Source organism: Salvelinus alpinus, chromosome 17 (assembly GCF_045679555.1).
Source record: "Salvelinus alpinus chromosome 17, SLU_Salpinus.1, whole genome shotgun sequence".
NCBI classification, from domain to species: domain Eukaryota; kingdom Metazoa; phylum Chordata; class Actinopteri; order Salmoniformes; family Salmonidae; genus Salvelinus; species Salvelinus alpinus.
Genome location: NC_092102.1, coordinates 13935878 through 13948526, shown reverse-complemented (window position 1 = coordinate 13948526; position 12649 = coordinate 13935878). Strand labels below are relative to the sequence as shown.

Here is a 12649-nt window from a genome sequence, read left to right as displayed (position 1 = left end):
TTAGACACTAAACTGAAATGTGCTGCTTGTGGCTAAGTTGGTAAAGCATGGCACTTGCAACGCCAGGGTTGTGGGTTTGATTCCCACAGGGGACCAGCACAAACACATATGAAAATGTATGCACTCACTACAGTAAGTCACTCTGCATAAGAGTGTCTGCTAAATGACTAAAATGTAAAAAATGCTTTGTTTGTGGACCTGTAAAAAGCTTTTGATACTGTTGATCATGCTATTTCATTGAAAAAGGTGTCCTCGATGCGCCTGAGCTCTGACGCCTTCGTGATTATCTTGGTGACAGAACTCAGGCTATCGTGATGGATAGGATTAAGTCTGAATTTCTTGAAGTACATAAATGAACACTATTTATGTAAACACCATTGGTCAATCTGTAAAAATGGAACTTCATCTATATGCGGATGATACTATTATTTATGCTGTTGCCCCTGAGAGTGAAAATGTTGTTGTCTGAAGAGATAGCACTGAACTGTACACAGCATCTCCTCTCCCTCTATCTTGGTTCGTGCAGGTGACTGTGACCTCCTCCTCAGGCCAATTGCTAGTATACCCGGGAACATTGTCCCGGGAACCAAAAGGGATATCTCAGTTTCAAGGTCTCAGCTTGGAGAGAAGAAGCCTTGTGATGTATTGGTCGGTCACATACAGGAACCAAACGTTAAGAATGAATTAATTATGAATAAGCTAAATCATGCAAATATAACTTGTCTGTGTAAGCAGTATATAAGAGAACTAATGAGACTGCCCCGGCGAAGCTCTCAACCGACATGTACTATGGTGCATTAAGTTTGCTGGAATCTCTCCAGCTTGCTGATAACAAAGACTGATTCATTTAAGCTTGACTTTGAGTCCCTTGTGGTCATTTCCACTACAATTTGGCGTCACAGTGAACTAGATGATTGATTCTGCCTGCGGAGCTTTCCAGTGAGGGTCTGCGAGGAAAACCGATGGCGCATTTTATAAAGCGTGAGGGAAATTCCCGTCTGACCAAAAGACGACGAGGACCTGCTCAGATCAGACCCTTACTGCGAGCTGCCCCGGAGGAGACACATCATCCGTTAACAATTGATGGACATGTCAACTGATTTCAGTTGTCAATTTAAATGAATTTGTATAAAAATAATAATAAATAATAAAACCAATAACACAAAACATAAAAATAAAATGACGTCTATGTGGTCTGGGACTACTAGAAAGGTACCATGGTCTCTGGGAGACTAGAGTAGTCTGGGACTACTGAGTGAGGGTAGAGAAGCCCCACTGACAGCTGTCTACAGGCATTTCTGGGAATTGTCTATGTGGTCTGGGACTTTGAGTCCCTTGTGCTAATTTCCATGACACCCCGACTGTTGATCTGGCTGTGTCAAAACTAAAGTCATATTTTATAGCTATGCAGGAATCCCTTGTTTTAAAACTTGAGGTTAAAACGGGCAAACTCTCGTAAGAATGTTTCAAATGAACTAAATGTTCACTCATTAGATGGTTCTCCAATCAAATGTGTTCCCGCATATTCAGTTGAAGTCAGAAGTTTACATACACCTTAGCCAAATAGATTTAAACTCAGTTTTACACAATTCCTGACATTTAATCCTAGTCAAAATTCCCTGTCTTAGGTCAGTTAGGATCACCACTTTATTTTAAGAATGTGAAATGTCAGAATAATAGTAGAGAGAATGATTTATTTCAGCTTTTATTTCTTTCATCACATTCCCGTGGGTCAGAAGTTTACACACACTCAATTTGGTAGATTTGCCTTTAAATTGTTTAACTTCGGTCAAACGTTTCAGGTAGCCTTCCACAAGCTTCCCACAATAAGTTGGGTGAATTGTGGCCCATTCCTCCTGACGGAGCTGGTGTAACTGAGTCAGGTTTGTAGGCCTCCTTGCTCACACACGCTTTTTCAGTTCTGCCCACAAATTTTCTATAGCATTGAGGTCTGGGCTTTGTGATAGCCACTCCAATACCTTGACTTTGTTGTCCTTAAGCCATTTTGCCACAACTTTGATAGTATGCTTGGGGTCATTGTCTATTTGGAAGACCCATTTGCGACCAAGCTTTAACTTCCTGACTGATGTCTTGAGATGTTGCTTCAATATATCCACATAATTGTCCTTCCTCATGATGCCATATATTTTGTGAAGTGCACCAGTCCCTCCTGCAGCAAAGCATCCCCACAACATGATGCTGCCACCCCAGTGCTTCACAGTTGGGATGGTGTTCTTCGGCTTGCAAGCCTCCCCCTTTTTCCTCCAAACATCACGATGGTCATTATGGTCAAACAGTTCTATTTATGTTTCATCAGACCAGAGGACATTTCTCCAAAAAGTATGATCTTTGTCCCCATGTGCAGTTGCAAACCGTAGTCTGGCTTTTTTATGGCGGTTTTGGAGCAGTGGCTTCTTCCTTGCTGAGCGGCCTTTCAGGTTATGTCGATATTGGACTCGTTTTACCCTGGATATAGATACTTTTGTACCTGTTTCCTCCAGCATCTTTACAAGGTCCTTTGCTGTTGTTCTGGGATTGATTTGCACTTTTCACACCAAAATACGTCCATCTCTAGGAGACAGAAAGCGTCTCCTTCCTGAGCGGTATGACGGCTGCGTGGTCCCATGGTGTTTATACTTGCGTACTATTGTTTGTACAGATGACCGTGGTACCTTCAGGCATTTGGAAATTGCTCCCAAGGACTTGGCTGACTTCTTTTGATTTTCCCATGATGTCAAGCAAAGAGGCACTGAGTTTGAAGGTAGGCCTTGAAATACATCCACAGGTACACCTCCAATTGAGTCAAATGATGTCAATTAGCCTATCAGAAGCTTCTAAAGCCATGACATAATTTTCTGGAATTTTCCAAGCTGTTTAAAGGCACAGTCAACTTAGTGTATGTAAACTTCTGACCCACTGGAACTGTGATACAGTTGTCTGTAAACAATTGTTGGAAAAATTACTTGTGTCATGCACAAAATAGATGTCCTAACCGACTTGCCAAAACTATAGTTTGTTAACAAGAAATCTTCGGAGTGGTTGAAAAATGAGTTTTAATGACTCCAACCTAAGTGTATGTAAACTTCCAACTTCAACTGTATATACTTAGGCATTTGGATTGATATGGATTTAACATTTAAAAAACATATAGATGAGCTGGTTAAGAAGCTAGGATTTAAAAGTTTGCTTTTTCAGTAGGAAGCAGATTATTCAGTCAACCTTTTTAATCTGTTCTTGATTATGGTGATATTATTTATCAAAGTGCAGCTGTTACTACTCATAAACCTTCGGATGCCATCCACCATAGTGCCCTTCATTTTGTTACAGGCGACAGTTTTGATACTCATCACTGTATCCTGTGTCAAAAGATTTGCCTGGACTTCTGTTATGAACTTTATGAATAATGACTAAATGATGTATACATTTAACGTAGAACTATAACTAACAGAATTTTATCCTGTCTCTGTATAATGATAAATAATGTTTGTCCATAAGAAAGAGGGACTGTTAGCAGGCAAGGAACTATGGCAGACAACTTGTGACCACTGTGGAACTGATAACAGGGGAGGAAGTCTCCCCACCCAGGGAGGGGAGAAACCTTGGGCTTGTAGTAGATTGTATAACAGGTGGCAGGCAATGTATGAGAAGGAGAAGACTTGTGAACTATATTGTCTGAGAGGGACAGTTATGATGAAATGAGAGGTATATAAACCAATGTACATGTAAGGATGGGCAGAGCTCTGGTAAATAAACATTCTGACTATTGTAGACTGGCCTCTGTCTGTTTCATTTCAACAAGAACCTTATAAATTCTTGGTAACAGACTGAGTAGTTTAATTGAAGTTCAGTTTATGAACATTGAGAACATAATTCTCATAACAACTTCGCTAAAAACCTGTAGATCTCTACATTACTCCCTTTTTTGTTTACAAGGCCCTACTTAAACTACATAAACTTCCCTCTTATCGAACTTTGCTGTTGAAGTATTGAACCTGAGTTGCCTCGTTCTCCACATTTCGTCACTGTCAAAATAAAGGTTAAATAAAATAATAGAAAAATAACATTTGTTACAAACTGCCTGACATGTATGGTTTCTCACAAACAATCTAGTATATGTAGCGTTTTAAAACGTCCTATTCTTATATATGAGACTTGTTACAAACTACATTCTACAATATACAGTGCATTCAGAAAGTATTCAGACCCCTTGATGTTTTCCACATTTTGCTACTTATTTTTTTTGCCTTATTCTAAAATAGATTCAATTGTTTTTGTCCCTCATCAATCTACACACAATACCCCATAATGACACTGAAAAAAACAGTTTAGAAAATGTTGCAAATTTATAACAAAAAAACGGAAAAATCACATTTACATCAGTGTTCAGACCCTTTACTCAGTACTCTCTATTTGTCTGGTGCATGTTGCTATATTTAGACCTACCTGAATACTTTCCCCCCTTGCTCCTCTTGATGAAGCAGAGGATGAGCAGTACCAGCAGCAACAGCACGATGGCGCTCACGAGCCCAATGAACCAGCCCTGAGTAGCAAAGCCTGTCTGCACATCCACCACTCCTACACAGAGAAAGAGAGCGAGAGAGAGAGCGAGAGAGAGAGAAGAGAGAGAGAGAAGAGAGAGCGAGAGAGCAGGGAGGGAGGGATCGGAGAGAGAGGGATGGGGGATGGGGGATGAAAGAAAGGATGAAAGGAAGAGAAGAGATTAAGAAGAGAGAGAGTGGATCTGGAGCTTACACACGGGGGCTCAGTCGACACACACGCACACACGCACGCACGCACGCACGCACGCACACACACACACACACACACACACACACACACACACACACACACACACACACACACACACACACACACACACACACACACACACACACACACACACACACACACACACACACACACACACACACACACACACACACACACACACACACACTTAACCTAACAGACATTACACTAGAGATGTAGGCAATACAGTCCAATATGCCCCAAACAAATACCACTAATGGAGCATTTCATTTAGCGGCTGGAAGCTTTGCCATTTAGTCTCGTTCATCTAGGACATTTAAACAAAAAAGCTCTTCACACCGATAGAGCTGCAGCAGAGGGCTGCTGTCAGACACAGCAGTGGGCCCAGAGGAGGGTGTGTCAAGGGAGGCTGGTGGGAGGAGCTATAGGAGGACGGGCTCATAGTAATGGCTGAAATGGAATACATGGAACGGTTTCAAACACATCAAACATATGGAAACCACGTTTGACTCCGTTCCATTTATCCCATTCCAGCCAATACAATGAGCCCGTCCTTCTATAGCTCCTCCCATCAGCCCCCTCTGGTGTGCCTGCCTGCGTCATTGTGTGTGTGTTTTCTTACTACCTGCTCCCTCGGTTCTGATCTCAGAAGGTGTTATTGTTGAAAGTGAATCATGTGTGTATTTAGGTGTGTATCTAGGTGTGTGTAGGTCTACCTGCTCCCTCGGTCCTGATCTCTGTCTCCCAGAAGGTGTTGTTGCTGAAGGTGAATCTGAGCCGGTACTGTGATCCTGGGGTCAGACCCTTCAGCTGGTAGAATGACTGGGACGAGTTCAGCTTCTCAGACTGCTTCCACTTTCCACCGCCTGGAGACAAAATAAAACATTTATTTGTTTATTATATTCCTTCTATGTATTTATTCAGTAAAAATGAGAGGGTGGTTCACACATGTAAATTGACAAAATATATACACCACCGTTCAAAAGTTCGGAGTCACTAAGAAATATCCTTGTTTTTGAAAGAAAAGCACATTTGTCCATAAAAATGTGTCCATTAAAATAACATAAAAATGATCAGAAATACAGTATAGACATTGTTAATGTTGTAAATGACTATTGTAGCTGGAAACGGCTGATTTTGAATGGAATATCTACATTGGCCCATTATCAGCAACCATCACTCCTGTGTTCCAATTCACGTTGTGTTAGCTAATCCAAGTTTATCATTTTAAAAGGCTAATTGGTCATTAGAAAACCATTTTGCAATTATGTTAGCACAGCTGAAAACTGTTGTTCTGATTAAAGAAGCAATAAAACTGTCCTTCTTTAGACTAGTTCTGGAGTATCTGGAGCATCAGCATTTGTGGGTTCGATTACAGGCTCAAAATGGCCAGAAACAAATAACTTTCTTTTGAAACTCATCAGTCTATTCTTGTTCTGAGAAATGAAGGCTATTCCATGTGAGAAATTGCCAAGAAACTGAAGATTTCGTACAACGCTGTGTACTACTCCCTTCACAGACCAGAGAAAACTGGCTCTATCCAGAATAGAAAGAGGAGTGGGAGGCCCCGGTGCACAACTGAGCAAGAGGACATTAGTACAAAAGTACATTAGTGTCTAGTTTGAGAAACAGACGCTTCACAAGTCCTCAACTGGCAGCTTCATTAAATAGTACCCACAAAACACTAGTCTCAACGTCAACAGTGAAGAGGCGACTCCGGGATGCTGAGCTTCTTGGCAGAGTTCCTCTGTCCAGTGTCTGTGTTCTTTTGCCCATCTTAATCTTTTATTTTTATTGGCCAGTCTGAGATATGGCTTTTTCTTTACAACTCTGCCTAGAGGCTAGCATCCCGGAGTCGCCTCTTCACTGTTGACGTTGAGACTGGTGTTTTGCGGGTACTGTTTAATGAAGCTGCCAGTTGAGGACTTGTGAGGAGGGAGATCATAGTAATGGCTGAAATGGAATACATTGAACGGTTTCAAACACATCAAACATATGGAAACCACGTTTGACTCCGTTCCATTTATCCCATTCCAGCCATTACAATGAGGCCGTCCTTCTATAGTTTCTCAAACTAAACACTCTAATGTACTTGTCCTCTTGCTCAGTTGTGCACCAGGGCCTCCCACTCCTCTTTCTATTCTGGTTTGGGGTCACATTTCTACATTTCTATGTGACCCCAAACTTTTGAATGGTAGTGTATATATTTTTTTATGGCTTACAGACAGGGGAGTGAAAGAAATGACAAATGTGTTTGGTTTTCCCACAGGCATACTGTTGGTCGGCTGGTAGCTTACTGTTCTTGTTGAGGTACTGGACCTGGAAGCCCACACTCCTGTGTCTCTGGCCTGGCACCCAGCTCAGGTTAACAGACTTCTCACCTACAGCCAAGCTGATGTTGGACGGAGGAGCTGGAACGGGTTGAGAAGGGGTAATTATATTCTCTCTTACCCTCCTTCACAATTTCAAATGATCAGTTTTGCACCAACAAACGGAGCCACATCCTGTTAGTGTTAACCAACTCAGTGTAATAATATTTCTTAACCCCTAATACTCCACAATGTAACTACATTGTGATAAACACATCAGTAAACAGGATGTTTTAATGTCTGTTTTTATGTTTGTGAAGCCGATGACAAAATTCCACATTGCATGGACAATAAAGAAGAAAAATTGATCTAATCCTAATCCTCCTGCAGTTCTACCTCCGTCCAGCGTGGTGGCGCCCTCCCTTGTTATGGGCTCTCCGTCCCCGGCCGAGGTGCGCCCCCTCAGGTAGAAGCGGTAACGGCTCTTGGGGTCCAGCTGCTTCAGGGTCAGTTTGGTCAGCGTGTGGTCGTCTATGGTCTCCACCTGCACCGGGCTGTCATCACTCTCCACGACTACAAAAAGAGATCCAGGAACAGTCAATCAATCACGGTCCATCAACTATGTTATAGGTTTGTCTCTGATTTAGAGTCGCATGCGGTCTCAAAGCGGGAAAATATATGTCGGCGGAGAGACTACCTTGGACTTAATCTATAACATTTGAAGTTTGTCTCTGAATTAGACTAACGGATGTTGATTTAGCATTGATGCTCTGAGTCTGAAGTATGGACGGCTAATTATTGATTGATTGATTGATTGATAGTATTACCACTAGCCATCTCCAGTAGTGACTGGTGATACATCAACAATATGTCAGTGTCACCGATGTTCAGTGACAAGATGGCTATTGACTCGTCAAGAGGCATTATTGTCTTTTACAAGACAGAGAAGCATATACAATGAAGGTGCAGATGGAGGTATAGGTACCATAGACGACAAAGATAGAAAGATATCCAGAAAGAGGGAGAGGTAAAGAAAGATACCCACTCTGTTGATACTGCAGCAGGTATCCTTTGAGAACCCCGTTGGGCTGAGCAGGGGGGGTCCAGTGAAGGGTCATCTCTGTCTCTGCAGGGCTTTCCAGGTGGAGAGACATGGGGGGGCCAGGAGCTGACAGGGACACAGACAGGCTTGATTATATATGCTTCCACTGCAGCGCACGCTATCTTTGTCTCCATTACTCACGCACCAAAGGCCATACTTGTATTTAGTTTAAGTATCTCTTTTTGTGATCTTTTCATCCCCCACAAATGTAATGGCACTTTGCTTTATTTGACCTTTTTTCTATTTCATCTATCCATTCTTTCCCATCTCCCTCCCTCATCTCTCCTTCTGCTCCATTTACCTCTCACTCAAAATGCCACCCTCCCCTCCCCTCCTCTCCCTCCACCACCTCCCTTCCACCTCCCCCCTCCCTCCCTCTCCTTTCCTTCACCCCACCCACTCTCTTCTTTCTCTCACCTCCCTCGTCGGTACTGAAGGACAGGGGGGGGTCGGAGGGGGGCCCCTCTCCCTTGCTGTTGAACACAGTGACTGTGAGGGCGTAGTGGGAGTAGGGTCTAAGGCCCCCCAGGACCCTCTTCTCCTCGTTGGCCCCTGTCTCCACCACCATGCTGCTCTCTGGCTCTCTGGCCCTCCGGCCCCGGTGGTGGCCCCTGGAGCCGAACCTTGTCAGGTGGATCTGGTGGATAGAAGAAGTTATAATGGGTTAATAATGCTCTATGTAGCTTTATGTAGCTATAATGTCATGTTCATGATGTGTGCGGCCCCGGGTAGTGGCACCTAGAGCCAAACCTCGTCAGGAAAATCCCGGAGGGAAGAGGTTATAATGGGTTATAAGGCTCTATGTAACCATAATGTAATGTTTATCTGACACACATAGTAGGGAAGAGGTTACAGGGGTCATGGGTCATGGGTGAAAATGAGAAAAACGTAACCACTGAGTGCCAGAGCTGGACACAAACAATGAATGACCTGCAAGTACCTTGTATCCCAGTAGGTGTCCTCTGACAGTATCTCTGTCCACTGCTGCCCATGTTACCCTGATGGCTGTACTGTTGAGCAGCACAACACCCACATCCATAGGAGCCTCCAGGGGGACTGTAGGGAGGGAGGGAGGGAGGGAGGGAGGGAGGGAGGGAGGGAGGCGAGAGAGCCATTATCTTGCTCAGCATCATAATCACTTGAATGCTTATTATTGTACTGTTTACCAGTAGGCCTAAACACAATAGACTAATTGATAGTCATTAGAGGGAGATAAAGAGGAGAGAGAGAACAAGAGAGAGAACGAGAACAGGAACGAGAGGGAGAGAAAAAGAGGGCAGAGAGAGGCTTGATTAGATATTACACTGTGAGTGTAATGTTTACGGTCATTTTTATTGTTTATTTCACTTTTATATATAATCTAATTTACTTGCTTTGGCAATGTTAACATATGTTTCCCATGCCAGTAAAGCCCCTTGAATTGAATTGAATTGAGAGATCGAGAGAAAGAGAGAGTAGGGGATAGAGGGAGAGGGAGAGAGAAAGACAGAGAGGAGAAAGAACAGAGAAAGAGGAAGAGACAGAAAGAGAGAAGATAAAGAGATATATACAGAGTCTGTGAGAGAGTCAGAGAGAGTGATAAAGAAAGAAAGATAGAGATGGGAGAGAGAGAAAGAAAGAGATCATTAAAGAAAGACAGAATTCTAAAACAACATCTCACCATTCTCTCCAGAGTAGCCAATGACAGGGTCTGGCTCAGGTCCCTCCCCTTTCTGATTGACAGCCTGTACTTTGATCTCGAAGGCTGAGAAGTTGCCCACTTCAGTAACGATGTACGGTGGCTCAGTGGTGACATTATAGTGCCAGGTGGGGCCGTCACCTACTACCCTCCTCCAGAACACCTTGTAGTGGAACTCCGGTCCGTTGAACACACGCCTGTCCATTTCCTGTGACAGACCGGGACAGGAGCCAATCAGAATGTGAGTACACACAATCCCCTTTTGGGATGAGCTTCAGGTACACAAGTTTAGCCTACCATTTTCTGTCTTGTCAACGTTTTTCTCCAATTCTTTTTTAATGAACACATTTTCCATTTTCGGTGGAACATTCATGTAAAAGGTGACAGAACAGTCTAACATAAGAAAGAGTCTTACCTCCCATGTGATGACCAGGGTGTCTGGGTCTGTAGACTCACTCCTCACATCCTCAGGGTTGTTGTCTGGAGCTGTGGAGGGGGGAAAGGGGTGGAATCCCAAATCAGATATGCAGAGTTGGGTAGGTTACTTTCTAAATGGCATTCGTTACAGTTACTAGTTACCTGTCCAAAATTGTAATCAGTAACTTAATTTTTGGATTACCCCAAATACTTTGTTACTTTTGGATTGCTTTCCCCTTAAGAGGCATTAGAAGAAGACAAAAAAAGGATTCATCAAACGCATTTGGTGTGTCATCATAGTGGTCTCTGTCTTGTGGTCAGACTCGCTCAGGTGGAACAAACTTAAACGTGTGTCTTTTTTCAATGCTGAATTGAATGTCATTGAGAAAGCAGAAGGCTGCCATAATGTATTTTTTTGCAAGCATCCTTTCTGAATTTAAATGTAATCCATGAAGTAATCATCTAGTTTTTCAAAAGTATCTGTAATCCGATTACAATATTTTTGCTGGTAACGTAACCGATTACAGTAATTTTTTTGTAATCAGATTACATGCAATCAGTTACTCCCTGACCCTGCAGATAGAGAACGTTTGGATGTTCAATCCATGTTAGGAAGGACTGTAGGTCTACATGCAGATAATAATACACTATATTCACTATTAGTCCAGGTTATAAACTCCAAAAAAAGACCACATTGTTCACTTTGGTATTAAAATTGGCATACTTGTAAAAAAAAAGTGCCATTTCATCAAAGCCTAAGGTCGGGCTTTGAGCCCCGTATAGGTCAATCGTGAAAATGCATTTATCTGCATTTGGTTTGGTTCATGGCTTCTCCTGAGTTGGATCTATGTGGTCTCAAAATAGCTTAAAATATATGTATTGGTTTGGGGAAATAATTAAAATCAGCAACCAAAACCATAAGGAATTTTGTTTTTTCCTTTATGATCGCAACAATGATGAGAAACCTTAAGAAATCGCAGTCAAATTTTGATTTTGTATTTTATTAAATGAAGTGTTCCCTGAAGTCTACTGATTACATGGATACATAATGTGATATTATTTACTGTGTCACTTTTAAGAAACATGACAGGAAACCATTGCATTTGTCTTACATCAGGTGGGAGGGGTGACAATATCTGAGCTGTGTCCTTAAAAAATGCACCAATGTGCATATTTCAGGCATCGCAAATGGGGAGATTTAAGATCAGCGGTAACACAGTTGGCAATGGCATGGATTTTGAGAATGGAAACGCAGCCTATCCGGCCAATGGCGCCCAGTGCCCATGTGCTTTTTGTGCCTGTGAACCTCATATTTAGAAATATAAAAAAACAAATGCTTTTTGTTTCATTTGCTTAAAAACCAAGCATAGCTTCCCAATGCATTCGCCAAGTAGCCAAGCCGATCAATAAAGGGTTTTGCTCGTGAAACCTCCTTGAATTAAATGTGAATCACCAAAGCTTTACGTTTGGGAGCAGCAAAACAGTGAGCGGACATTGTCATGTGAGTCATTCCATGTCATTTCAGCAAGCCCTGACGCCCACTAAGATTGTTCTGAAATCATTTCTGTAGTTAGAAACTGATAAGGCATGCATTCCTACAACATTATTTTGTTGATAAATAATTTGATCTGAGAAATTAGCTAATTGATTGCACCCAAAATTGCCCTTATAATTCATAGGATTTAGACAATATTCAATAAATATAGTACCCAACATCCAATTTGGACCAAAATTCCTAACAATGAGTAAGACATTACAAATCCAAAAACAAATGGTAAAAATCCACCAACGGACCCCCCAACACCCTATGCCAATCCCAGCGAAGCTGCAAGAAACCCTATTGTACTCGTTGGTTCCACAGCAGTGAGCGAGCTCCCTTCACCTACTCCAAGAGCTTTGGAGAGGCTTCCCAGCCTCAGTGCTTCTCTGCAGAGTGAGGAGACACAATCTGGGCATGTTGTCAGGAGGACCTCAGTAACAGGGACGGGTATTACTGAGTTCCATGTGTTATTGTCATGTAGAGTCAAGTTAGAGATGATCCTGAAGCATGTTCGTCTGAAGTTATGGAACTGGGTGACGTCAAGGGAGTTGTTCTGGGTACTAACAGGCACAAGAGACCTATCCATAAACTGTGCGATAACATCAGCATCAACTCACAGGAAGGACGGTCTGAACTCTCAACAATAGACACCCAGAATCTGATTGAGGCTGCGCCGCTCCAATGATCTCAGGAGTTCCTCAGAGGTAAAAGGGAGAAGGCCCAGGACAATAGTGGCACACACCTCCAGCATCATATCTCAACATGTCTCACTATAACGTCTCAATATGTCCCCCTTTGTCTCGGTACAGAAAGTCTTTCTCACTGCCTGTTGA

General features: G+C 42.6%; 1 protein-coding gene across 2 annotated transcripts in view; it reads right to left on the bottom strand.

Moving 5' to 3' along the window:
* The window catches only part of LOC139542197 (neural cell adhesion molecule L1-like), a 103541-nt gene that overhangs the window by 3930 nt on the left and 86962 nt on the right, over nucleotides 1-12649 (bottom strand). For both annotated transcript variants that reach the window (XM_071347340.1, XM_071347341.1), the window contains 9 exons: nucleotides 10275-10345; nucleotides 9842-10067; nucleotides 9122-9237; nucleotides 8599-8818; nucleotides 8125-8247; nucleotides 7476-7652; nucleotides 7068-7181; nucleotides 5487-5636; nucleotides 4444-4575 (listed from right to left, as the gene is read on the bottom strand). In XM_071347340.1, coding sequence (XP_071203441.1) covers nucleotides 4444-4575; nucleotides 5487-5636; nucleotides 7068-7181; nucleotides 7476-7652; nucleotides 8125-8247; nucleotides 8599-8818; nucleotides 9122-9237; nucleotides 9842-10067; nucleotides 10275-10345 — 1329 coding nt within the window. The remainder of the gene's footprint in view (nucleotides 1-4443; nucleotides 4576-5486; nucleotides 5637-7067; nucleotides 7182-7475; nucleotides 7653-8124; nucleotides 8248-8598; nucleotides 8819-9121; nucleotides 9238-9841; nucleotides 10068-10274; nucleotides 10346-12649) is intronic.